This window comes from Lissotriton helveticus, chromosome 8 (assembly GCF_964261635.1).
Source record: "Lissotriton helveticus chromosome 8, aLisHel1.1, whole genome shotgun sequence".
Classification (NCBI taxonomy): domain Eukaryota; kingdom Metazoa; phylum Chordata; class Amphibia; order Caudata; family Salamandridae; genus Lissotriton; species Lissotriton helveticus.
The window spans coordinates 278,644,810-278,671,147 of NC_136069.1; the positions used below are offsets into that span (position 1 = coordinate 278,644,810).

The following is a 26,338-nucleotide window of genomic DNA, read 5'->3' on the forward strand; positions in this document are numbered from 1 at the left end:
TTCTTTCATGAATGGGCCAGGGGGTGAGAAAAGACATGATTCACGTGAGGAATTGAGGCCACTAGCCTCTTGCAAGTAATCCTACCATTGTCCTTATGATAGGGCAGAGTGAACTCATCACCCACTTCATAATCGTTGTCCGAGACTGTGTTCAAAAAGGTGTCCAAGATGTGTGTTCTTCCTTGTGGAGGCAACAGTTCAAGCGAGGAAGTGGTGCCTCAACAGTGGTTGGGCATGGTTTCGACTGGGTTGGAGACTACTACAGGTAGCTTCTCTTTGTCATCTCCAGCAACCGGTATGAACCATGGCACCAGAGACGGGCTCTAAATCGGAGCGGAGGGTGACGTGACGGGTCCAGAGGGTCCAACTGGCACAGAGTGCAAACTTGCCAGCAGTACCTCAGATGGAAGGCCTCTTGGCTCCTTGGGGCCAGAAGGCACGCCAGCGGGAGTCAGTAAGGATCTGAAGAGCTGGAGCATGACCTCACGGAACTATGTTTTGAAGAAGCAGGCGGCCCCAAGAACTCAGGTTGTATTGGAACCAGTAGCAGGATCGGCTCTGAAATCGACTGACTCCAGGTGCCCCCACCACACCTTCTCACATGAACACGAGTAGTGAGTGGGGCCTGAGTCCTGCTTCAATTTAATATGCATCTTTTTGAACTTACCCGACAATTTACTGCTGGGGCGGGACTAGGACCAGGACAAAACCTTCGACTACGACTAAGAGTAGCTTAGTCACAGGGTCCTTTGTCAATGTAAAATTTGGCTGTCTCCGATGGCTTTTGGGTTCATCAGCGCACAGTCACTACTGGCCTTAGAGTCGTGACTTGATCCTAGGCATATCTGATGGGGATCTCTCACAGACATGCAACAATTCCTACAGGTCTTAAAACCTGTTATTTTTTGGGATGACATTCCCTTGTACACTGTGAAATCTAGATGAAATGTCTGAAGTAAGTGCCTCAAAAAGACAAGACAAACCTTCAGATCTGCACCTGGTGGCAGGGAAAGATAGGAACTGATGTCAGCGCACAGAAGTAGTACCTATATTCCATCTTAGTCACCTTCTTTCTGAATGGCACTAAATGCTTTTATAACCTGTCGAATTTCGTTGTTAGGCTGAAGTGTTTTTTTTTTATGTGCAGCAGTGTTTGCGTCATCCTTGTCTCCAGCAATGATCCTAACAGTGGGCTCTAGGGGCTGAAAAAATCTATTCTGTTCCCATCTTTATGGGCCTTCGTGATGGGTTGGAACATCTTGTAATACTGCTTCTGCATGTAGAAAATAATTAATTTTTCAAGGACCAACAAAAGTTCACAAAGATTAAATCTAGAGCTAATAATAAACGGCTCGGTACAAATAAGCAAAAAACCAGCAAAGCAACAGCAGCGGTGTGTAATCTGGCTTTGTAAGGAAGAATGGGACAGACTGGATTGAGTGAAACTACTTCACAGAAACAAACAAAGTGCACGCTATCAAAGATCCTAGTGGCGCTACAGACTAAGAATCTCAGGGTATTATGTATTTGTAGATTTTTTTTTGTAAATGCATGCAATGCTGGAACAAGATTGAGCTGTAAGGCACTTATACCCTAAAGAAAATATATATAAACAATCATATCCCAAAACTCAACCTTTTAGAGATTTACATAATGAAATAACTTGGTCACATTACCCATGAAGTTGTTACGCAAAATGAGGATTCATTCTTATGTATGTGTGGTTATATATTTGTAGGAATTTATGTAATGCAAAGCTAGCCGACAGCAATGCTGTGCTGTACTTTGAGACATCAGAGGACAAGAACTGTGAGGAAGATTAGTTATGATCATGTATATAGTTAAAAGTGGGGAGTGAACTGAAGTTCTCTTTTGCTTAGGGAAAGACGATGATGGTTCCCTTCATTGGTTAATTAGGTACTCCTTTAATAGGTGTGTCTTTGGATCTTATCTTCACTGGAGAGGCAAGGGGCAAGCCTTATGTAAAGGGGTGTTGTTCCGAATTAGGAGCATATAAGGAGAAAGCTCGTTTCTGCTGGCTTACGTTTTTGTGGTTCTTGATCTCCAATCAGGTGACATCTTGTGATGTGTACCCCTATGTCCATTTTTTCTGAGCGGTAGGCATAAATAACAGTTTATTACTGTTTTGTACATGATGCAGTAGATTTTGAGGGGTATGAGGGTTTGAAGTGGCAGTCAGTGGAGGTCTTTCTTGGTGGGTGACCTGTGATTGAATATATGTGTGTGTGTGTGTATACACACACACACGTACGTATATAGTGGTTCAGCTACACCTTCCATTGAAACAGCATGACCATTTTTGGAAGCTCCCTGCAGAGGAAAAAAGTTAAGGAGGGGGTGAAAAAAAAGAAGTCTTTCAACATTTTGCTTACATTGCTTACAGTAAGAACCGCTTAACAGATTTAAAAGCAAGCTTGTGTTTTTTTGGTGTAAATCCGTTTGATAGTTTTTGAAATATAAATGTTTAAGGAAGGTGCTGGCGGGCTTCAAAAGGTTTATACTTTTACATAGCTGTGCAGTTTAAAATCACAATTTGTTTTTACAAATGTGATTGGCTGGCTCAGATTTTTTTCCACTATCTTTAAAATCACACGACGATTTCCACAGCCATGGAGTGCCACCCTCAGATGTGTCTGTCAGCAGGGGAGCACTAAGGGATACCCATAGGCGTTGAAAACTTGAATATCCGACCAGAAAAAAAACTAGAACATAGTGCACAAATAAAAAAAAGAGTTTGTGCTCCCATGAGCTGCCATTTTATTTTATTTTTTTATTTTTTATTTTTTTTAAAACCTTTATTGTACAAAGAAAGCTCACAAATACGGGCCTACAACCCCACGGGCTGGCCACCACACGGTAAATAACGTAGCAAAGGAGAATAAGTTCTTCACAGGATATGACACCAGGAGCACAGGAGAAACAACAAAAGCCATCGAGCAATCAGCAAAAACAGGATAACAAAAGGTTAATTTTCTAATACGGGGCGGGGAAACAGAAGAATAACGGGCCGTGGAAGGAACAACAGGGGAGGGGCCGCGGCAAGCCGCCATTTTATGAGCACAGGATGAAACGAAAAGCCATACAAACATAGCTACCAAAGAATATACACATAATCGGAGTACAAAGAAGCTACAATGGCATCAGTCAAACCGCGCTCACCCTTCACCGCCCCCACCCAAATTATAGAGACAGAACCAAAAGGCCCCCATTGCAAAATACAATACGATATGCACCCCAACGGAATGAAGAGACCCCCATAAAGGAGGAAGGGGAAAAGGGAAAAAGGGGGACAAAAGAAGGGACTCCCACCAAATCACGCACCCCCAGGAGACAAGACAGAACAACCTGACCCGGCAAGTGATATACCAAAAAGTCGACACCAAAAGAACCAGCGGGCCACAATCAGACACACACCGGAATACGAACGCCACAGAAACTCCCCAGGGGGACACATGAGGAGACAGAGTCCCGAAAAGGTGAATACACAAGAGCCATAGAACAAAAAAAAGGAAGAAATGAGGGGGGAAAATGACCCCCCAATAAAGACAGACCCCACCCACCCACCCCTAAGCCCACCCTGCACCCCTGCAGAAGGCTACGGCCTACCCCCCCGCAGCGTGCCTGTCGCCCTAATCAGAACCTGAAATATAGCGGAGTAAAGTTAAGTCGGAAACAGAAGACAAAAACGGGAAGGGCAGGGAAAGGGAACATGGGATGGGAGACACATACATACACATACACGGGGGAGGGCCGGAAAACAGGAGGAAACGCACCCGGCCACCCGCCTGAGTCGAAGGTCCCAGACCCCGGGAAGCCAAAGATTATCAGGTTAAAATCCAAGAGCACCAAACAATCACACATAACCATACCAGGATACATTGACCATCCAAATCAGTACAAGACTACCGCACGCAGATGCCAGTGCACATCAGCCCTGTCCCTGTTTGTCCAAAGTAAGAACAGTCCAGTCCAGCGAGGACCAGGCCACGAAGAACAGAAGGCAGACAGCAGGAAAATACAACGGCAGTCCAGAAAATACACGGGAAGTACAACACGGAAGATCTAGGAAAGTCACGAAGTGTAGCAAACGATGCAGGCACAGGTCCAAGGATATGTCCAAAGAAACCGACCCATCTGGGCCAGCACAGGAGAGATCGCCGGGCAGCGGCGGCAAAAAGGAACCGGGAGAGTCATGAAAGTCAGGCCGTGCAATATCCAGCTCCCGGGCCAGAGGCAAAGGAGGCAGAGCCGGAGGAGGAGGCATCATCAAGTTCCGCACACCCACGGACACGGTCGTAGCCGGGGCCAATTCCGTCAGGATAATTCCAGCCGTACCCCGCAATGGCAAAGCCACATCCGGTCGTGGGGGCCCGGGAGGCCCGTAGCGAGGAACCATCTCCGAAGTAATGACAGGCGCGGCCACCAAGAATCGCCAGGAGAGCAGGGCATCCAGGACCTCCTTAAGTGTAGGAAAACCTTTACAGTATTCGGGACCCGGGCCATGCGGCGGGCCTCCAGCGCTCGTCCAGGCCCGGCCGAGACAATCGGGGTCGGTCGCCATTTGAGAGCCCAACAAGGCGGCCGCCCACCTCCGCCGGGGCGACGGAAAGGCAAGTATAGTCGCGCCGACCAGCGGCAGAGCACCCCGGGCAGGAAGGAGGGCCACCAGAAGAAAGGGACCTCACCGGCCACCCAACGCCGCCGGTTCCGTTCTCTGAGTCCGGGCGGCAAAATCAAAATGGCCGGACCGGAGAACAAAGGGGGAGCAAGCCGGATACACGAGGAGCTCCGGCAATGGAAGGCAGCGCCTCCACCAAAGGCCTCCTCCCCACGGGAATCAGCCAGGAAGGATCTCCGGCCCACACGAACAACGGCCTTCCGACCACCTCCACCGCGCCCCGAAGGGCAGCACCGCAGGCTCCGTCCGGCCAGGGAGCCAGCAAGAAGATCCAGGCCAGTCCGCCTCCGACGCCACAAAATGATCGGGGGGCACCGCTCCGGATCCGCAGCAGCCAGGACAACCGGAACAAGAGGTAAGTGCCTGCAGGGCGTCGTAGCACTACCACACAGCAAAGAGGGCTTCCCGGGGCAGGATAACAGCAGGATAAATGTGAAAATACAGGCGGGCGAGCGGAGCCGAGCTAAAGCGCGGCCATCTCGGTCGCGAGCTAGGCTCCTCCCCCATGAGCTGCCATTTTAGATGCTGGATCCGACTGCCATTTTGTGAATGGTTGCCAACTTTTGTGCAGTCTCTGCCCCCAATGCTTATAACTCATTGCTGACGGCAAAGTGTTGCGCGCAGGACCTCGCCCATCCCTCACTGCATTCTGCTGTAGTCTGTGCAAAGCAGAGGATGGAAATAAGTGTTATATAAAAAACATAGAACTCCAATGAAGATGCACTTTCCATTGAAAAGGCTTTTTTTGATTTGCTTATAACTTTTGACCCCCCCGAGGACAAATTTGCACAAAATGTGTCAAATCATTAGATCATCCAGCTTTGGTCTAGCATACTAATTTCCCTGCAGATCCATGAAGGGGAAAACGTGGGGAGGTGAAAAAAAGTGTTTCCCCTTTTAGTTCCCACAAGAAATTTGCATATATTTATTGCCAGAACTGCAGAGTCGATTTAACTTGGCATGAAAGTCAAACTTTTGTTGATTTGGTGCAAATCTGTTCAGTAAATTTTTTTGGGCATTACCGTTTAAAAAGTTGCAGAGCAGGTGTCAAAGGCTTAACACTTATGCATATATCTGCTGTTTAGGACTAACAAACAAGGAATTTAAAAAAATCTGATAGGCTAAAGGAGCCATTTCTCCTGCTGTCTTGGTGCTGTGGTCCTTGGCGGCCATTTAAAGTGTCAGGAGTTTGTGAGTCAGAAATCCTATGTGAGATCTCGATGCAAGCTTCAAGCTTTGAAGCAAGCACAGGATTTATGAATTTAGGAAAAAAAATAATTTTAAAGCCTGGCCAAAGAATGGTGGTGCGCAGGGCCAGGAAGCAGGCCAGGCCGAGGGTTGTGCACTGGTGCTGGGTTGAGACCAGGGCTCTAGACTCATTGCCAGGAGCGCACAGATGAGTTTGGCAGGTGGCTAGGGATGCCTGCTGCAGCCCTCCGAACAACAATTATCGCGGAATGCTGAAAGCCTCGCACAGTGGGGTTGTTAATTAAGTAGATCATAATAAAATAATTAAATTCACTGAAATAAACACAGTTTAGGGCTGATTTAGGACTGTGTCTCAAACATGTAAAACCACTGAAATTTACCAGTTATGGTCATCAATGCACACAACACACGCCATAAATAACAGTGTCTGCCAGGCTAAGAACAGCATAGACACAATGAGAAAGAAAACAATATGGAAGATGGTATGAGTAATGCCATTTGTCTTGTGTGTTAATACCCATAACTGCTGAATTTCACACACACACACACACACACACACACACCCCAATGCCCCCCCCCTCGGTTCCCTTATTAGATTTTTGTCATTTTGGTGTCAAGTTGTTTATTAAATTATACTTTTTTATAGCTTTGTATTGTAACTTTATTAATGTTTTAGTACTGCATAAATGCTTTACACATTGCATCTAAGACAAGTCTGTCTGCTCTGTGCCATCGCTACCAGGGGGTGGAGCTCAGGTATATTTAGTGACTTAATTGGTTCACCCTGACAAGGATAGCGATTATTATTTGAGGTGGGTACTCACCCCTCCCCTCACCTCCAAATAATAACCCAATTTCTAGCTATCTGGAAGACACATGAAAGCAGAACATTCTACAAAAGGCATCAACTGCTCTATTGGCAATTCATTAGTGATTTCCAACATGTTGGACCCAAGAAATCTTACTTTATTTGTATAAGGCAGGACTAAGGAATCACTTTCAGTTTCAAGATAACAAAATTAGCCTTGCATACCTCGACCAAAATTGGAAACTTCATTTATAAATTAATAAATTAACATGTCAGGTGGTAGAAAGTATTATTTAATAAGTGAGAAGTTCTGGCATTTAGAATGATTCACCTTTGTCTTAATGGCAATGAAGTTAGAACTAGATAAAAATAAAGTCAATTAAGAGGTAAAACGTCGCACATTTAGATTAATTTAGCATATTTTGCTAAACCTGGCCACATTGGTGTGATAAAAATTGCCTTCCTAACCTTTCCCCCTAAGAAACTTGAAAAATAAGTTACAATATACGTAGAAAACTCAGCCCTGTCCATCAAATGCTATATATTTAGCCACTGGACAATGTATCTTCAGCTTATTGGACTACCTCTGAAGTAGGACATTAGCAGAGGCGGCTCCTCCATTTGAGTGGAGGAGTGTCGCCCCACCTGCCCAAGAGCTGAAAAATAAAATAGTAATAACGATTATTCATTACCATTTTATTTTTCAGCAACCCGTCCCAAACTAAGTGTCAGAACGGAGTGGGGCGAGTGCAGTTGAGTGGCAGCAGCAGGGAACTGAGCGCTTTAAAATGCGCATGTCTCTTTGGTCAGCTGTCTTGGGACGGCAAGCCAGACGTGCATTTCAAAGTTCTCTAACCTAGCTGTCTTACACAGCTGGGTTAGAGAAAGCGCAGGCCTCCAGTGCTCTTAGGAGTGCTGGGAGAGCCTGCTCTATCCAACCACGGCGCTGCTTTCATGCTCTGAGTGCAGCACCAGGATTGAGTAGTGCAGTTTCCTGCATCAGAAGCTTCCTGGAAGACACCTGAGGAAGGAGGTCACACTGCAAGATTGAAAGGTTCGTTTATTTATTAATTTTTTTAATGTGCCCCACCCTCGGTACGTCACCTGCCACTGGACACAAGTACCACAGGTAGCAGTGTTTCACACTAGGGAAGTATGCATGGTTGCTGAATTAGAAAGACTTAACACGTATAAATTATGCACGCTCTAATTTATATGCACCAATGCACTTTATTCACATAAAAGGCTAATTTCCATTCATTTTCCTTAAGATACTTGAGCGTACCTTGTGGACTGCATACAGTATGCCTGGATACGATCGTGACATTTGTGGAGTTACCATTTTTTCTTTTGATTAACTTATTACACATACACACTGGTACTAACACCAAACCCACTACATTCCTCGTGAGAATGGAAACAAGGATGCCTTTTTCAAACCTTTCTGCAGCACTCATGCCTGACCCACTCACATGTAAGTCAGGCTAGGAATTGCATTGGGTAATATTTGTGAACATCTGTAAAGTTACAACTGAGCCACTGTTCCTCTCACATGTATGGAATTTCCAGTACACTTCTGTGAAACTACTCTGGAATTGTTCAACAGTCCAAAACTAAATGTACGTAATGTACGCACAATACTCACTGTGGCCATCTCAAAGATATCCAAATGTCTTAGGCTTAGTGAGGGGATGTTCTACAGAGACGCGCGTCTGTTTGGAGTTCCAATTACCATCCTACCGAGGTTGACAAAGTTTGTGAATAATCACAGAAGACTTGTGAACCAAGAAGCAGACGCCCTGAATTCTGAAACATGGACTACTGTTTTCTTGTAGGTTAGTTCTTTCTATGGAGAAGGAAAATTGAATTAGGCATTACCTCCTCGTTAGTCTTCCTCGCCACATGACTTAGTTATGCTAAGCCTCACTTTGCCAGAGACCGCAAAGATCATCTGGCCTCTGCGCTCATGTGTTTCAAACTTTCTTCTTCTTTCAAAAGACTTTGCCTTTGGCTTATCCAAATACTTGATTGGGCAACGACTTCCGAACATTACAGCATGACGAATACCTATGCTGGTCTGGGAGCACTGGTTTCTTGTGTAGCAGCACACTCATTTCAAGGCGCTTAGAGAGAGTTCCCTCAAGCATGCAGTAGAAGGATACAACTCTTACAATCAGAAGACTGTGAGACTGAAATGCTCCTGGAATTGGACAAACACAACCATAGCAATGAAAGCTTTCAATATATGTAATGTATTGGAAACAACAGCTCTCGCCAACAGGCAGTTAAAGCATTCTATAGCCAAGACCAAAAAAGGAATAAAAGCAGTTTTTGTTTTCTTCTATGTTGTTTTTCCTCTCACAGTTTGAGACGCGCACTTCTTGGAATAGTCAATACAATCGCTGTGCGGAACTAACAAGATGTCACTCTTTGAGACAAACAGTCCAATTTAGGTTAATCTTTGTAAGAATAGTCTATGGCGGCACAGGGCTGAGCACTTAAGAATGTTCCAGAAGCACAGCAGGTGGTCTATTCCTTTCAACAGGATGACATGAGAATATAAGTTCCCAAAGCAGTCGGCGGCACATCTTGTCACAGATGCCAATACTCTTTAGGTTGGAATAGGAGCAGACAAACACAAATTCAATGAAAAACATTTATTTTCCAAGTAGACAGCAGACAGAAAACCTTAAGTACTCACCCATGTGTCCATAAGTATCTAGATTCTCCAGTCATCACTAACAAGCTGCGGCGAGGGAGCAGGACAGCCACAGACCGCCCATCAGGATGCTTGAACTCCATGACAATCTTAAAATAAAAAGAAACCCCTCAATCACTGAACAGCTCTCTTCAGCATAGCTGTGCCCAATCTGAAGGCACAACCATAACAGAACACAAAAATACAAAAGAGATTAATAGATAAAAATAGACTGGAGCCATATTTTGCAAACCAACACCAAACAGAAAAGCTGGCCAGTTTTTTTTTATTTGCTCTGAACGGAGAATTGTGACACAAACATGCCTTTTTCGGGGAGCCTCTGCTGCCTACAAAGGAGAAAAAGAAAAGCAAACTGGAGGTGGTATCTCACAGCGGTCCATGGACTGCTGAGAGATTATTCGGCCTGACACATGACCAGGGCAGTTCGTCCCAGGGGCAAGCTAGCAGAACGCCAGCTGCCAATGCGATTAGTTTTCATGTAAGGACCTATTTCATTTGTTTGAAAGGGTGACCAGAAAGTTGAAACAACAGCAACTTGATTTACCACAGTATCACTCAATCAGAATAAGTTCTTCTGATAGGACCAATCTGATTTTCACAACTGGTGTGGGTAGGCAAAACTTCGGTGGGCAGTGTCATCGTCAGGATTTTGTGTGTCCTGGGCAAGACTTATTTTGGTGGCCCTTCTAGGGAACAAATAAGATTTTTTTTATATTAACATTTTATTGGATTTTTTTATGATCGCATTAAAACTTTTGCCTTGCCCAGTATCAAAGCCGAATACCATTGTATTGCTGGTATTTTCCAAACCAGGATTAAGTCAAGATCCAGAACCTCCACATTGCTACAATTCGCCCCTCTAGTATTATCTGTTCGACAGGCCATGGTAGTCCCACCATTTTCTCCAAATTCTATCATACTTGCACAGGAATCCTCAGGTCTTGTAAATGCTTTCCTCCAGTTTGCCACACCAATCCATGGCCCCAGTCAAGGCTGTGATTGAGGGGGCCATTGAGGTAGTCCAGCCACTGGCAATGTCTCTCTTGGGTATTAGCATGCTACCCCAACCAATATTCGTTCCTACCTGGGTCCTCCTAGGTCACCAAGTATACTAAGCAGGGCGATTCTAGGATCCCTAGACACAGTCTAGCCCACCACCGCAGACAATACACCAAAAACAGCTTTCAAATAATCCTGAATCAACGGACATTACCAGACAACATGGAAAAATCTCTCTCTTGAGTCCTGCACTTATAACATGAAGGAGAGGCGGGTAGGCCCGCCTTCTGTAGGCAAAAGGATGACATGCAAGCCTGATGCAAATACTTCCACTGTATAAAGCAGAGACTAGTAGAGATCGTCTAAGTGTGATGGGCCACACAGGCCTCTCTACAATCCGCCTCATACAATTCCCCCACATGACCCCCCCACCTCTCCTTCATAGGAATCAATGATGTAGGTCCGTTCACTACCAGGGATTTAGGACCCCCCCCCCCTTTGCCTAGGTGGCTCAAACAAATCTTATTTTCCAAGCAGCTATATTGGTGTGTATGTAATGCACGCCTTAGCTTTACATAACAGTAACATTTGGTGTTGGGCATGTGGAAATCAGACTGGAGTTCCTGAAACGCCTTCATGTGGCTGCCACGTCACACGTCGCCAAGCCTCGATATTCCAATGGAGTCCCTGCTCTTAACCCCTTCCTGTGTGGATACCTACTCCAGCCACCTACCCATCCACAACTGGGTTTCCTCGGTTAATTTGCAGTTCTATCCCAGCCACCGCAACGTAGCCCTCCACACTCCAAACACCACCTAGGTAACCTCTAGAATTGTGGGAAGGAATGGGGCACCATAAAGGATATGTAGGATATTATTTAGGCCCAGGATAGCAAATTCAGCTCTGCATGTGGGTTTGTCCCACACTCCATGCAACCATTCATTGACAGGAACTAGATGTGAAGCCCAGTAATAAAGGAGCACGTCTGCCATAGCGAGGAGCCTGTCATACACTGCCCGTGTACACTTGCTAAAGGAAACACTGGAAGGGCCGCCAGCTCAAATCAACTTGCGGCTCAAAGCCTGAACAGAGTCAAACAAGTTCTGTGGGATGTGCAAAGGGTCGTTTTGGAGATTATATAGGAATTTAGGTGGGATCCCATTTAATACAAAGCGATTATTCCCATGGTGTTGAGAGGTAGATTAGGCCACCGCGAAATATCTTCCCTAGCTTTGCGCAGCACAGATGCAAGATTCAGGCTCCATTTAAAGTCCAGGTGTTGAAAGCTAACCTGACACACCGGAATGTGGGATTGCCAGGTCTAGTCCTGGCAGTCTCCCGTCAGGGGGACCAATAGGGATTTGCCTCAATTAACCTCAAGTCCTGATGCCTCCCCAAAAATGCCTAGGATCTGGAGAAGACTAGGCCCAGTATTTGCAGGCCTACGCAGGTCTAGACAAGAATAAGAAGACGTCATCTGCTTAAAGCGCTATGTGCTCCTCCATAGCCAAGCCCAAGTCAAACCGCCAAACCTGAGGATTGCAGCGGACCCACACTGCCAGCGGCTCGATGGAAAATACAAATAAGAGTGGTGACTATGGTGCCCCGTTTCACCGGAAAAGCCTCTGATAGTACTCCATTAAACCTCACCCAGGCCCGGATGCCTGGGTACAGAACCCCGAAGTAAGTCAGGAATAGAAGCGCAAGGCCCATACCCGTAGCACCTCGCCGAGGTAAGTCCAATCGATTGTATCAAACGCCTTTTCAAAGTCAATTAACATAAGGGATGCCAGACCACCCAGGGCCCTAATTTGGGATACCACTATATGCACTCTCCGAATGCAGTGCTGCGTCGGATGAATCCACGCTGGTCGGAGTGCAGGCGCTTCGCCAGTAGTTTAGCATAAAGCTTGGGGCGGAATAATGTTGGGGCGGAGTTTATGACACAACTCCACAGGGAGCCCGTCGGGTCCCAGCATTTTGCCTGGATTACGTTCTGAAAGCGTGTACCCTATTTCTTCTCCGGTGATGTTGGTCTCTAAGGCAGCCCTTTCCTGGGGAGGCACTCAGGGCAGAGAAAGCTCTTCTACCAAGGGGACAGTTCTCTCAATATCAGGGAGCCTATGACATGCATAGAGCTCCAGAGTAGCGGGCAAAAGTGGCAGCTATCCCCTGAGACTCCTACAAACTCGAATTTTATTACCCATTTTATGCTAATTCAAGCCTGCGTAATGCCAAAGAATAGTATGTTAAACTTTAGCATCACCACAAACAACAGTTGAAAAATGTCTTGCCCGGGACCCCAAAAATCCTCAAGATGACACAGAGTACAGATACAGAGGTAGATGCGAGTCAAATTGAATAGGCAAAGATTAAATAAAGAGAAAGTTCCCTTTCAAATGGCGCCCTTTAGGAGGTGGGGGCCCTTGGCAATTGCCCACTTTGCCCATGCTTTAAAAAGGTGGTATATGATTTCATAGAAAAAAGATTTCATGTAATACCATTACGGAGAAACCCTGTAATCTTAACTGTTTAATAGAAATGTTCCAAATGAGTGGCATTTACCTTTTCGTAAATAACCATTATAGAATGTATTTTTGTTCGAAATTGGCTTTAGAATGCTCATTTTTTTAAGTTTACATGCAATGGTTGTAGTTCTTACTTTTTGAAACAGTTTTGTCAGAGACATTTCATTCACTGGTTTACTTTATTTGACACAATCAAACAATTACTTTGGATGCTTTTAATTCGCTCACCCATCACCATCCCTAAACACCATCCATCGCAGACCCCTCATACCCTTAAAAACCATAAATTCTTGGCCTCTAAATCCCCTCATCACACCTAAACTACACGACTCTGAAATCTACACGCCCTTTCTACCCCAAAAATCCACCATGCCTGAATCATAAAATCACTCACTGGGTAGTAAAACCCAAAAAACACACCTTACTACGTCTAAACACCACTCATCCCATACCCCTTAAAACACCTCAGCACACCCAAACTTCACCCATCTCCAAACGCTAAAAAAAGCCTTACCGCTCTCAAACACAAGCCATCCATGACCCATAAGAAGTCCTCTTCACCCTAAATTACTCATAGCTGAACCCAAAAAAAACCTTTCTACATCTAAACTACACCCATCCCTGAATCCTTAAAACCTTCCACCACCCTGAACTCTACTCCATCCTGAACCATAAAAACTCTTCACCACCCCAGCCGATACCCATAATTGAACCTTAAAAATCCTCAACAGCCCTAAACTCCGCCCATCCATGAACCCTAAATCCCACAACACCCTTACCCTCCACCCACTCCTGAAACCTAAAAACACCTTACACATCTAAACACCATCATCCTTGAACCCTAAAAACCGCTTACCACCCCTATACTCCACCCATCTCTGAAACCTAAAAATCCCTTTCTATGTCCGATGCCCATTATTCCTGACCCTTAAAACCCCCCATCACCCAAAATACTACCCATCCCTAAAGCCAAAAAACCCACAGTAGTCCTAGATCCCACACAAATCGAACATGATTTTGGATTTTTACTTCAAATTTTTAACCCTTTAAAATGTTTCCTTTTATTTTCGATTGTTTTGTATTTCCTTAAAATTGGTTTTCCGTGATTTGGTTTCCTCCAGTGTCGTTTTTCAGTTCTTGTTTTCCATTAATCCACACACATCACTTTAAAACGTCTCCGAATGTGGGCCACTCTGGCATCCCGAAAACAGTTGGCTGGTTTTCTGTGTTCTGTCACCTTTTTCCAATTCGCTGTTTTGTGCTTTTTCAAACAGATTTAAATTTTACAGCGAACTAAAAAAAGGGATGATTTAGATAATTTTGCTTTCACTGAAACTGTTCTCAGTCCCCTTATATCAATCACCATCAAACATGTCTTCTAACTGTGCATTAGTTTATTTGGAGCACAGAATGCAGGGGACACCTTAACGCCATGGGGGGTAATGCTTCCATTTTGGTAGTTTGTGATTATAGCAAGATAAGTGGAATGTGGGAACAGGAATATTAAATGTAAACAATAACTATTGTTTATGGTGGAAAAGCCATTCTGCCCTAGAGCAGTGTTTCCCAAACTGGGGTCCGTGACACCTTCCCAGGGGGTCCTCAGGCAGCAGTTTTAAAAGCACTCCAAAATTCCTTGTAGAATTAGTAGTTTTCGAGCGTCAAGGTAACACCAGTGATTAGTGCACCTGCTGGAGAGAGATGAGAGTTTTATCCAGTGGCAGGTTTGACTTATCTTATGTAGCACAGAGGGTTAATATGCCTGCTGCAAAGAACGCGTACCACATATTTTAAAAAACAGTATTTTATGTGCATAGGTCAGTGCATTACTTCTTTCGTCTCAGAGATTATTTTGTTACTCTTCAGCTCATAAGAGACAATCATAATCTAGCACAGTGACCTATAAACTATCATCAAAGAGCTGCTTACACACTGCATGGTACAAGTTAGTAACTTATGCTTTTTCAGTCTTTCATTATCCTGATGCTGCTAAAGGGGTTTATTTGGGTGGAAATACATTTTTATTGTTAAAGTCAATGCTAACCACTGTGTTAGGTTCTGAATCCTGAGTTTGTGCTTTTCCAGACAAAGCACTCTTTAAAAATGCCTACCAGTATGAATGACATGTGATTCCTACACATTGTAGTCACCTTTGCCTTATGTAACATTTTCTCTACACTGATTTACAAGTATGGTTCATTGTCTCTGTATGTGTGTGATGTAAATTGCTCTGACATCCTACAATGGTATGAGAGATGCTATAAAACAAATGGAATACATGCGATGGATGTGTTAGGAGAAATGAGAGGCACTGTTGAAGGGTGATAATAAGGGAATCATTGAAGAACCCCAACAAAGATTGTTGTATCCTGGTGCCTAGTAAGGTAATTATTTACTATTCTTTAAAAGCTAATACAATTCAATATATAATGATAAATGTGTTGTAGAATGCACCATTGTATCCTAAATTTTCTTGGGGGGTGAGCCTCCCAAAGCCCCCTTTGTAGTGGTCAGCCTCACTCACTGCACTTGGTGTGCACTGTATCAGGACTGGTCTCAAAACATTTGCCAGGGGTTCTTTGGGTTTCCACTCTGGCCCTGGCAGGAGCCTTGTACTGCAAAATAAAAGTATCCATTTAAAAGGTAATCACAGAGATGCAGCACCAACCTTCCCATTAACATTTTCAGTTTTTTGCAAACTCTTTCAATATAAAATACTAAAATCCTTAGTAATTTGAGTATTTTCTTTGTGTGCAGGTGTGTTTATTTTTTTGGGTAATACTCTTTTAATGTTTGAAACTTAAAATCGTACAAATTGCTGGTGGGTCCCCGGCTTCCAGTGGTGAGTCAATTGTATTGTATTGTATTGTATATTGGATTTGTAGAGCGCCTTATCACCCAGGGGTCTCTATGCGCTTAGCGGAGAGTGGACACAATGTTGTTAGGGGAGCAAGCTAGATGGTACCCCATGCCTCCTGAAACAGCACGGTTTTTAGCTTTTCCTGAAGGGCAGCAGACTTGTTTCTTTGCGCAAGCTCTCTGGCAGTTTATTCCATGCACTGTGAATTGTGTAGGCGAAAGTGCGCCCTCCTAGAGAGGACAGTTTGAACCGTGGGCAGACCAACAGTGCAGCATCTACTGATTGTAAATTCCTGCTAGGGGCGTACGGAACAAGACGTTCCTTAATGTATTTCGGGGCTTGCCCGTACAAGGCTTTGTGCGTAATGCATAGGCCCTTGAACTTGGCCCGCTGTTTCACTGGCAGCCAATGGAGTTTGCGAAGAAGGGGGGTTGCATGAGTCCTTCTTGGTTTATTGAAGATAAGTCTGGCAACGTCGTTCATGACTATCTGGAGTCTGTTCATCAGTTTTTGTGGAGTACCGACATACAGAACATTGCCGTAGTCCAGACGTGCCAGGATTAATGCTGATACTGCTCTCCTGAGTGTGTCCGCCGTCAAAATGGGGGACAATTTACGCAGTTGTCTCATTAGGCCCACACAAGTGCCCACTACAGCTGAGACCTGGGCTGACATAGTGAGAGTGGCATCTAAAACTATGCCTAGGCTTTTAACTGTTTCTGCAGGTACTGGGGAGTTTCCTAATTCAGTGGGCCATAAGAGGTCACTCCAAGGGCTAGATGTTGTCGTGATTGCAAGCACCTCAGTCTTGTCAGGATTAATCTTTAATGAGTTTGCCGTCATCCAATTGACGGTAAATTTTAGGATGTTTTGCAATTTCTGATAAGCTGTTGGAGAGTTGCCGATTTGAATGATGATCTGTGTGTCATCAGTGTAGTTGTATATACTGCAGTCCATCTGATTTAGTGATGAGATAAGGGGTTGCAGATATGCATTAAACATCAAGGGTGACCGGGCCGAGCCCTGTGGGACTCCACATGTGATCCTTGCTGCCTCTGATACCAGGTCATCCAGCTGTACTCAATGGGGGTCCTCATGCCTTAGAGCCTACGTTCTGCCTTTTGACGATTACTTATTGTATGCAGGGGTGGAGCGGGATGGAAAAAGTTACATTTGAAAGGGGGACGGGCCTCCCACTCCTTAGTAATATAAGTATTACGACTACGAATGTTTTCATATGGATGTTCAAGAAGATTCCAATTTATTTTCCTATGTATTGAATGCACAACAAATTATTCAATTCTGGACAGCGGATATGTGTTTTGCCTCTGTTGGTGCATGGGCCTCAGGCTTTTTCAGAGCTCTTATGTATTTACAAGTTGTATGTGTCCAGTAAGAATTCTGGCTTTTGGACAGAGCTCTTGGGTTCTTGTAAATTCTCTTGGGATCTTTGAATGAGTGTAAAGCAGTCAATTGATTTCACTGTTGTAGTCTAAATGTCTCTCTTGTTCTGTTGAGCGCACTCTGAGCTATGTATTAGTTGCTCAGGATTCGGGAGTAAGGAACGTCACTGTGGTCAGTTGGCCGGGTTCAGGTGTGTTCTGTGTCACAGAAGAAGCTCAAAGTGCACTCAAAAGATTGAGGTATTGGGCATTTCTCAAGACCTGCCATGAGATGCAAGCCTCAAAATAAGGCATGTTAGATTGATTATGCTGTCAAGAAATAAAGATTTCAGGATAAAAAATGGCCCATTGGTGTCACTAAGAAGAATGCATAAACTCCCTGATTGTCAAATAACTCTAGAACCCTCAAATCAACCAATCAGCATTTAGAAAGGTCATCAACAACAGTATATGGAATGTATTCAGGTTAGAGGATAAAAACTAAATCTCAGGGTGCTCTAATGCTTGTTTGGTAATTAAGTTTTAATCAGAACCAAAAATGCAATCGTAGCTAGCCACTAGCTACTAAAAACATCAAAAGTAAGCTTATGGTACTATGCTTCGGTGATCTTACCTCGCTGGTCCATGCGTTAAAATGGTTAAGAAACAATGCAGACAAAATTTACTGGAGTGACCTTGACTCAGTGACACACCATGTCTATATATGTCCCGCGCTACACACGGAAAGAAAGTCACTAATGTACATACCTTTCAACAACCTGCAGGTTCGGAAGTGTCGACAAGCGGTCACCGAAGCAGGGGCGGCTCTAGGCTCATGGCGGCCCTGGGCAGGGAGCCTAGGTAGGGGGCCGCGGAAGAGGGGGTCCTGGCGGGGCGGAGCGCGGAGGCCAGTGAAGAGGGGGGGGGTCAGGGTGTTTGGAAGTGGAACAGAGCCAGAGGCCGCCAAATCCCTGCCAGGGGCCGCCACGCAAATATGTATCCATCCTCAGAGGATTATTATATCAAGGATATATATTGGCGTAGTGGCCACTGGGGTTTGGTGGCACTGTGCAGGTGCACAGCTTGCACATGCCTAAGGCCGCCCCTGACCGAAGCCTTGAACTCAATAAATGGAGAGTTGAACATTTGACTCGTTACATTTGTAGTGCTCATAACGAATAAAATGGCCGGTTTGGAAGAAGGAAACACAAAAGGATTTTATACCCAATCAACTTGGGGGACGGACCTGGCTCTTGATTCGTACTCTTTAAGTTTCAAAGTCGATCTGCGCTCTTTCTATTGTTTTAAACTCTTTATACGTGATAATCCTGCTCCACCGCCGTGAACCTTGATTATGTTTCAGGTCCATAAATAATTATTTTACCTTTTTAACTGTAAATTTTAGATAACGTTTCGAAACGATTAACTGTTATAAGAGTATGTATTTTTCAATGATTAATTACTTCATTGTAACCTCAGGTTTCTTTTCTATAAGAATGCGTTTGCACATGCCATGATTGTAATTGCTCGCGCATGAGTACACACATTTGACATTTCAGAAACCAGTGTAAAAGTGTCAATGACACTCACAGCCCCAGGGAACAACGAAAGCTGTGCAAGCTCCCCGAAGCACCCGCTGAAAGCGCATCGCCACCCTCTTATCACAGTATGCGATGAGTGAAAACATTTGGTAGCAGCTACTGAATGAGCAGGAAATGTATTGTGACGTGTTTGCAGGAACGTGCCTTGGACAGTAAGATGGGGGTGGGGGGGGGCGTACTCCTGATATTACAACAGTCACAACAGTTGATACATCATTTTAAGATAATACGGCAAGCAGGGCGCACAAGATGGGCTTAAGGAGCAGTGAAAAGGGAGAGAAATGCAGATTGGCACGGGTACTAAATACTTGACTACACATTATTTAATTAAATAATCAATATTTTTTTAAGTCTTTCCAAATAGAGAGAGGGAGTGTGTGTGCGCCCGTTTTTGTCTTTGTGGAAAACATTCCTGGTGAAATCCGACAGATACCTCAGTCCTACCCCACTGAAAGCACCTGTACACAACTATGTATCACAAAATACATTTATTAGGGGGTGTAGCGCCCCCTCCTCCCTCCTGAAGCTACGCCCCTGCATATTTGGCAATTCCGCTCGTATAGTGCGAGATTCTGGTATATCCTAGGTGGGGAGTTTTTTTTATGTCCTGCACGCCCGTCAGAGTTGTGCTCTTCTCGTGTTTGTATACAGGCCCCGAACAATGGGCATCTTTCTGTGAGATGCTCAGGACTTCCTTATGACTCTCTACCGAGAGTCTAGCAGGTGTTCTTTTTTAAGAATGAAAAGTCTTCGTCGCATCATCGTTCACACATTTAAGTGCCCACTTTAAGTACCTGTGCTGTCACTCAGTGCTCTACTTTGACCCAAGCTCACCCTCAACGCATTCATTAAGCCTCGTCGCGATGACGTCACACATTCGTGTCCTACGCGCCCTTAATCCAAAGTACTGAAAATGACTTTTATCCAAGTAGAAACTTGGAAATTACCACCTTCGAAGGACAACAGAATAGAAAGACGTGGGCACCTGGTGCTCTCTTTAATTCACCAGGAACTACAAATCGATAAAGCAACTCATGCACCGCCGGATCCGTCTGCCTCCTGACAGTCTGGCTCCACAGGAGCTATTTCCAATTACCCTTTTCGTTTTTACTCATTTTCTTTCTTCTCCGAGGTGGCAGAGTTAATAAAGATCACATTTCCACCCAGTCAGCCTTTGGTGCATCACAAAAATTACAGTGGAGGTCAAAAACAATCCAGGCTGTGAGCGCATACCAATCCGACACTGCATTCCAGACCTGCCCAAACTCTCCAGAGAACATTTAACAAACCAGAAAGATCTGGCAGAAGTAGGCGGCAGAAGTAGGCGGCAGAAGTAGGCAGCAGAAGTGAGGATATGGACAACCCACCGGTATCAATTCAAATAAGAATGATAATATAGGACGAGAGATCAGTCGGTCTCGTTATAATTAAAACCTGTGACCAGCAACCTGCACACAGATCGTAGCAACAAATGTTACAGAGAACTGAATACAACTGCAGAAAGCATGGTGGTAACTTCTATGTAATCTAATTTCACTGTGGGTTAAAAGCTGCCCATTACTTACCATTAATCTTCCTTACTCCTCAACCCTTCATTACTTAAATACTCAGAATTACCTGTCCAGGCACCGCATCCCCACATCTAGCCAAATCCCCAAAAGTCTCACCTTTAACTTTACCCTCCTGTCCCTTATCCCCATCCGGAGAAACCATACACAGGAGATCTGGCCATACTCACCCTGCCATCACCATCGAGAACATAAGAACTTAGACAAGGAAGTGTAATAGAAGTTGTTAGACCTAAACAGCCTTAGGTGGTCTTCTCCCCAACCTTTTGACTCCCCCCTCCATTTTCTGACCTCGTTTTTGCTTTCTTTAGAACTCTGTGCTCTTTACCACTGCTAACCAGCGCTCAAGTGCTAGTTCTCTCTCTCCTGAACATGGCAATGTTGGCTCATGCCCATTTGGGATAGTTAATTTATTTATAAGTCCCTAGTAAAGTGAACTACATGCGCCCAGGGCCTGTAAATCAAATGCTACTAGTGGGTCAGTAGCACTCATTGTGCCACCCACTGAAGTAGCGCTCTAACCATGGCTCATCCCGGCCATTGCAGAGCCTGTCTGTGCAGTTTACACTGTCATGTTGATACGGCCAGATAAACCTCTTGCCTGGCTTAAACCTTCCCTTTTTATACATATAAGACACCCCTAAGGTAGGCCATTGGTAACCCAGAGGGCAGTGTGCGATATATTGAAAAGGCAGGACATGTACTTTTAAGTTTTATATGCCCTAGTAGTGAAAAAGTCACACATTTGTTTTTTCACTACTGCAAAGCCTATATCTCCCATGGGATAAAACTGGGATTACTTTATTACATCTTTCCAGTGTAATTCCCAATTGTGAAGAGATCGATTTTTCAAGTTTGGTGTCTCTGAACTCACAATTTAATAAAGTTGGATATTAAATTGCAAATCCAAAAATGCCACTTTTATAAAGTTGGCATTTTCTTACTTTAGTCATTATGTTCCTTCTGCCTGTCTCTGACTACACATCTGGGGTGGGCGACAGCTGGGTTTTGTGCATTCCCTCTAGACAGCCACACACAAAGGGAGCTCAGGTGTGACTGATGGGCCATCTACATCCTGATGGGCAATCCTGGGCAGAAATGGAGAAATGAGCTGGACACAGCCTCACACTTTCACCTGAATAGGCTGTGTCCTGTCCCCACACAAAGAACTGGAGCCAGGGTAGAAAGTAATGACCTCTGTGCACTCCAAAGACCTTTCTTTGAAGTCTCCCTTGCTTCAAAGGTGCAACTGGGTAGAAGTACTGGACCTCTCGCACCACCTATTCAGTACACTCCTGGATCTGTGAAGACAGGAAGAAGAACTGCTGTGCTGTTAAAGGACTGCCACTCTGCTGGACTGCTGCTTTGCTGGACTCCTGCATTGCTGTGCTGCCCTCCTGCCTGGGTCAGAAGGACTGGACCTGCATCACTTGAACCTTGGGTGACTCCAAGGGCTTGCTGGCTTGCCTCCTGATTGAAGTCTCAGGGACATAAAAGACTTCCAACTCATCTGCACCTGAACTCTGCCATCTCTGAATCAGCTCTGCCAAGTGGTGCCACCCGATTTCTGGACCATTGAAAGTGTGGCTGAGGTGCTTCTTCAAGCCAACCCATGCATCCGCATTGGAACCGGCACAGCTTTGCCTTTGCGTGGGTCGGAACCGGTGCATCTTTGCCTTTGCGCGGAACGGAATTAGCTCATCCTCGTTGCGTGGAGTAGATCCGGCGCATTGCCTTCGGAACCATTGCATCGCCCTCAGACTGAAGCATCTTCTGCTGCATGAGGAGCGCATTGCATTCAGAACCAGAGCATCGCACTTGGAACCGACACATCGCCACTGTTCCAGGGAGAAAATCGAGGCATCTCGTCCACTGCATGGCTCGACACAGACGCATCGCCCTCGGCTGCACCTTGCATCTTCTTTGACGGCGACACAGGATCAAGGTACTTTTCTTCAGTGGGTCTAACAGGTTCACTGTATCCTGGACCGCGCTCCATCGCGGTCAGCCTAAGCTTTTGACTTTGTCCCTGTCAGGTGAGAACGGATATCCCAAATATGCGCTTAACGCTTCCAAGAACTATTTTACAGTTTGATCTTTAAAAACTCATATCTTGCCTTCTACTTATTGAATTTTTAGTCGTTTTGGTCTTGTTTTATTTATAAAGTGATTCTGTATTTTTCTAAACTGATGTGGATTCTTTTTGTGGTGTTTTCACTGTTACTGTTTGAAGTGTTGCACAAAACATCTTAAATTAAGCCTGACTGCTCTGTGCCAAGCTACCAGAGGGTGAGCACAGGATAATTTAGGATGTATAGTGACTTACCCTGACAAGGATTGTGGTTCCTGCTTGGGCAGGGTGCATACCTTTGCCAACCAGAAAACTAATTTCTAACACTGGTAATCAGCAGTGGGGATAGGACTTGTGTTTGTGCTGTGCCATACAGTCACTTGGTGTACACCACCCATCCACATCCAAGACAATTTTGAATTTGTTTCACTTCTCCCTGATTGACATTCTTGATTTTGTTCTTTAATCATGTCTCTGACTGCTGGACCAACTGCACTATAGCACTGAATAATACATTTGCTGCTCTGGAGGGGCTTGAAGTATGTGATTGACAGGAGGTACGTAGGGAGGCCCAGCATACTCAGCACAGTCAGGCCCAGCAGCTGGAGAATTCTTTAAAAACTAGTCATCCACTAGAACCGAGAAGTGATATGGTAAAATCATTAAATTGGTCCATAGATGGACTTAAATCTAAATTGGATAATCCAGAATGGACTAGGATTATACATCAATATGATCTAGTACACTGGTTCCGAAACTGGGGTCCGCGGACCCCCAGGGATCTGTGACACATTCCCAGGGGGTCAGCAGACAGCAGTTTTAAAAGTACTGCAAAGTTCCTTGTATAATGAGCAGTTTTTGGGCAGCAATAAAAATGTCAAGATAACTCCAGTGATTAATGTACATGTTGGAGAGAGATGGGGGTTTTGTCCAGTGGCAGCTATCACTCATCTAAGGAAGTGCAGATGGTTAATATGCCTGCACAAATAATGTCTACCATGCATTAAAAAAACAGTATTTTGTTTGTGCATAGCTCAGTGGGTTCCTGATTTTGCCACAGAGATTATTTTGTTATTGTGCAGTTCACAAATTCCAATCATAACCTAGCACAGTGAGCTATAAACTGCCGTCAAAGAGCTGCATGAAAACTGCATGGTACAAGTTAGTAAGCAGGGATGTGGAATTCCTACAGCCCGACGCCCAGGACATATTGTTTGGGGTCAAGGGCAACAGGTTTTCATGTGTATTGCGTCCTTGGGACAAGCAGGCCCAACGCCCTGCAGCACAAAACCTTTGGCTGCCAATGTGCAGTACCACATTATGGATCGGGGAAGGGCACTGTCTGCAGTTAAGGTAATATTTTTGGTCGATATGTTAATGCTGTTCAAACTTGTATTTATGGTTGATTAATTGAAAGCCTTTATTATTAGGGTGAGCGCTCTAAGTAAATGTTGTAAACTGTGACTGCACTACTGACGGTGGTTCCAGTATAAAAATGTGTACACACGTTTTCAAAGTTTACTAATATGATGCTATGTTTAATGCTCCGAGAATGCTCTCTGATTTGATGCCCATATTTGCAGAAGCTTAAAAGCAAGAGTGATGATTCTTTGCTTTCAAAATAAAATGTTCTTAAAAAAATGAAAGCAGGAAAAAAAAAACATTTTGCTAAACTAGTGTAAAATTTCAGGTACCATTTCTTTGTAGCATCATTTAGTAACATGTGTGTCAGGGGCTCAGTGACGCTGACGGACGGGGTGTGGACTTTAACATCTGTTCCTTTCCACCCCGTCCGCAGGACTCCTACGGCCCCTTTAACTCTGCTTGGATTTCTTCGGAGACACTGCCCACATCCCTCACGTCAACCGCCGGGAACCAATCCGCTGTAGAGGAGGCGGATAAGGAAGTTCTGCCTGAGTCTGAGAGCACGAACGCCGGAGGAGGATCGGAAGTCGAGGAGCCGAAGACGACCAGCGTTGCGGTTTTGGAGGTCGAGAAGAAGCAAGACGAGGTCCTGGAAGACGGCCAGCCCGGCGGAACCGGTACGCCAGGAGGCCACCGTCACCACGAGTCGTCCCGCCGCACTTCTGGAGAAGTGTGGCTGGACAAGGTACGGAGCCGGATACGGGGATTGGTCTTTTCACGGGGTGGGACGGGGTAGGGGCGGTTGAGGGTGGTCACTGGGCGGCATATGTGTGTTAGCTTCACTTACACACTCCCGAGCACTATACTGAGCGTTAACTTTCTGTGACAGCTCGTCAATATTGGTGGCAGTCCCTGGTGATCCCCTCACTTCCCCGTCCTCCTCATCTGTACATAGTGCCCAGAAACAAGACAGTAATCCTGGGGTACGTTGTTTCTTTTTCTTTTCTTCATTGTCTTGGCCGGTGTGGAGAGTTACCCGGAACCCTGGGGAAAGCCTGAAAAGAAGAATCCCGGAAGAACTCGGACTGCACTGACTGGACTTTGTTAAAAACCCATCTAGACTCCCTTTTTGAAAGACACTACTTTAAAAATAAAGAATCACGTGAGACGTTCCACCTTTGGTCAGCTCGTTATTCCTCCTATCCCCATTGCAACGGTCACAATGTGTTTACGCATGCTAGTATTTCCCAAAAATATTCATTATGGAAAATCAGTGAAACCAGTTTCAAAAAGATTATGGGAAACAAAAATAAACAAGCATTGGCAAAGCCAGTAGGTCTGAAATTGGTGGTCAGCTTTTTAGTTTTGTCAATGTGTGACTTGTTTTGGCATGGTTTTTGTAAAACCTTATTGGTGTGGGAGCTGCTGGGTCCTCACCATAACAAACATTGGCAAAAGCAAACATTGTTTTTGGTCTCGAAAAGCACACACTGCCACAGGAGATACTGGCACTGAACAAAAGTACTTTGTATGCAGATATGCTCCTTGTGAAACAGCAGAATGCTGTCACTCACAGTGAAGCCAGCCGATGCAGAGAGAGAGAGAGAGAGAGAGAGAGAGAGAGAGAGAGAGAGAGAGAGAGAGAGACAGAATTTAATAAACACACAAAAGGTCACGGTCAACGTTAGACCAAATTTGGGGCCCAATTATTAAAGAAAATCTCAAAAGCGCACCCATGGTATATGTCCTTGCATCAAGTGCAGCTATACGGCTTTCATGAATTCCCAAGAATAGGACAAGAAATAGTACTCCTAGAAAATATTTGTGACCTGAATTTTAGCATGAGAAAATATGCATGTATAGGTTTGCTCATGCGAAAATCTGAGTGTGAGCGAGTTCACTTTTCCCCAACTCTGGAAAAAGGTTTACATCTGCCATTGTCCGGAGTAAATTTCCAACATTTCTCAGTATGGTAAACAATTAGAGAAGAATTGTTGAAAACCCTTAAAACATGTAAGTTAGTAGGTTTTCACAGACTCAAAAGGGCATTCTAACCATGGAACTATTGCTTACCACTACCTTCAGCCCCATTATGTAGATCTGCGGAAACGTGGCAACATAAGGGAATTGCAAGTATTCAAACACTACTATAGTATGAGCCTCAGCTTAATCAGAGAGGCTATATCAGAGCTCTTATATAATGAGATTGCTTCCATAATTTGTCGCCTCACTACATGGCACAAAATAGACAAGTAGATTTTGTTACTGGACAGGTAGATTTATGAAGCATCCTGCCCCATGGACAAGTAGATATTATTGAGTAAATTATGATTTTTCCCAGTCTTTCATTATCCAGATGCTGCTAAAAAGGTTTGTTTGGGTAGAAAAAAATCCATATTATTAAAGTCAATGCTAACCCCTGTGTTATATTCTGAATCCTGAGTTTGTGCTACTCCAGAGCAAGCACCTTAAAAAACGCCTACCAGTATGGGTGACATGCAAGTTCTACATCTTGTATTCTCCTTTGCC

At 44.7% G+C, this 26,338-nt stretch overlaps 1 protein-coding gene across 2 annotated transcripts in view; it reads right to left on the reverse strand.

The window, feature by feature from the left end:
• Positions 1-26,338, reverse strand: part of ALKBH8 (alkB homolog 8, tRNA methyltransferase) — a 416,983-nt gene that overhangs the window by 206,310 nt on the left and 184,335 nt on the right. For both annotated transcript variants that reach the window (XM_078657033.1, XM_078657032.1), the window contains exon 8: positions 9,418-9,524. In XM_078657033.1, the coding sequence (XP_078513159.1) occupies positions 9,418-9,524 (107 nt within the window). The remainder of the gene's footprint in view (positions 1-9,417; positions 9,525-26,338) is intronic.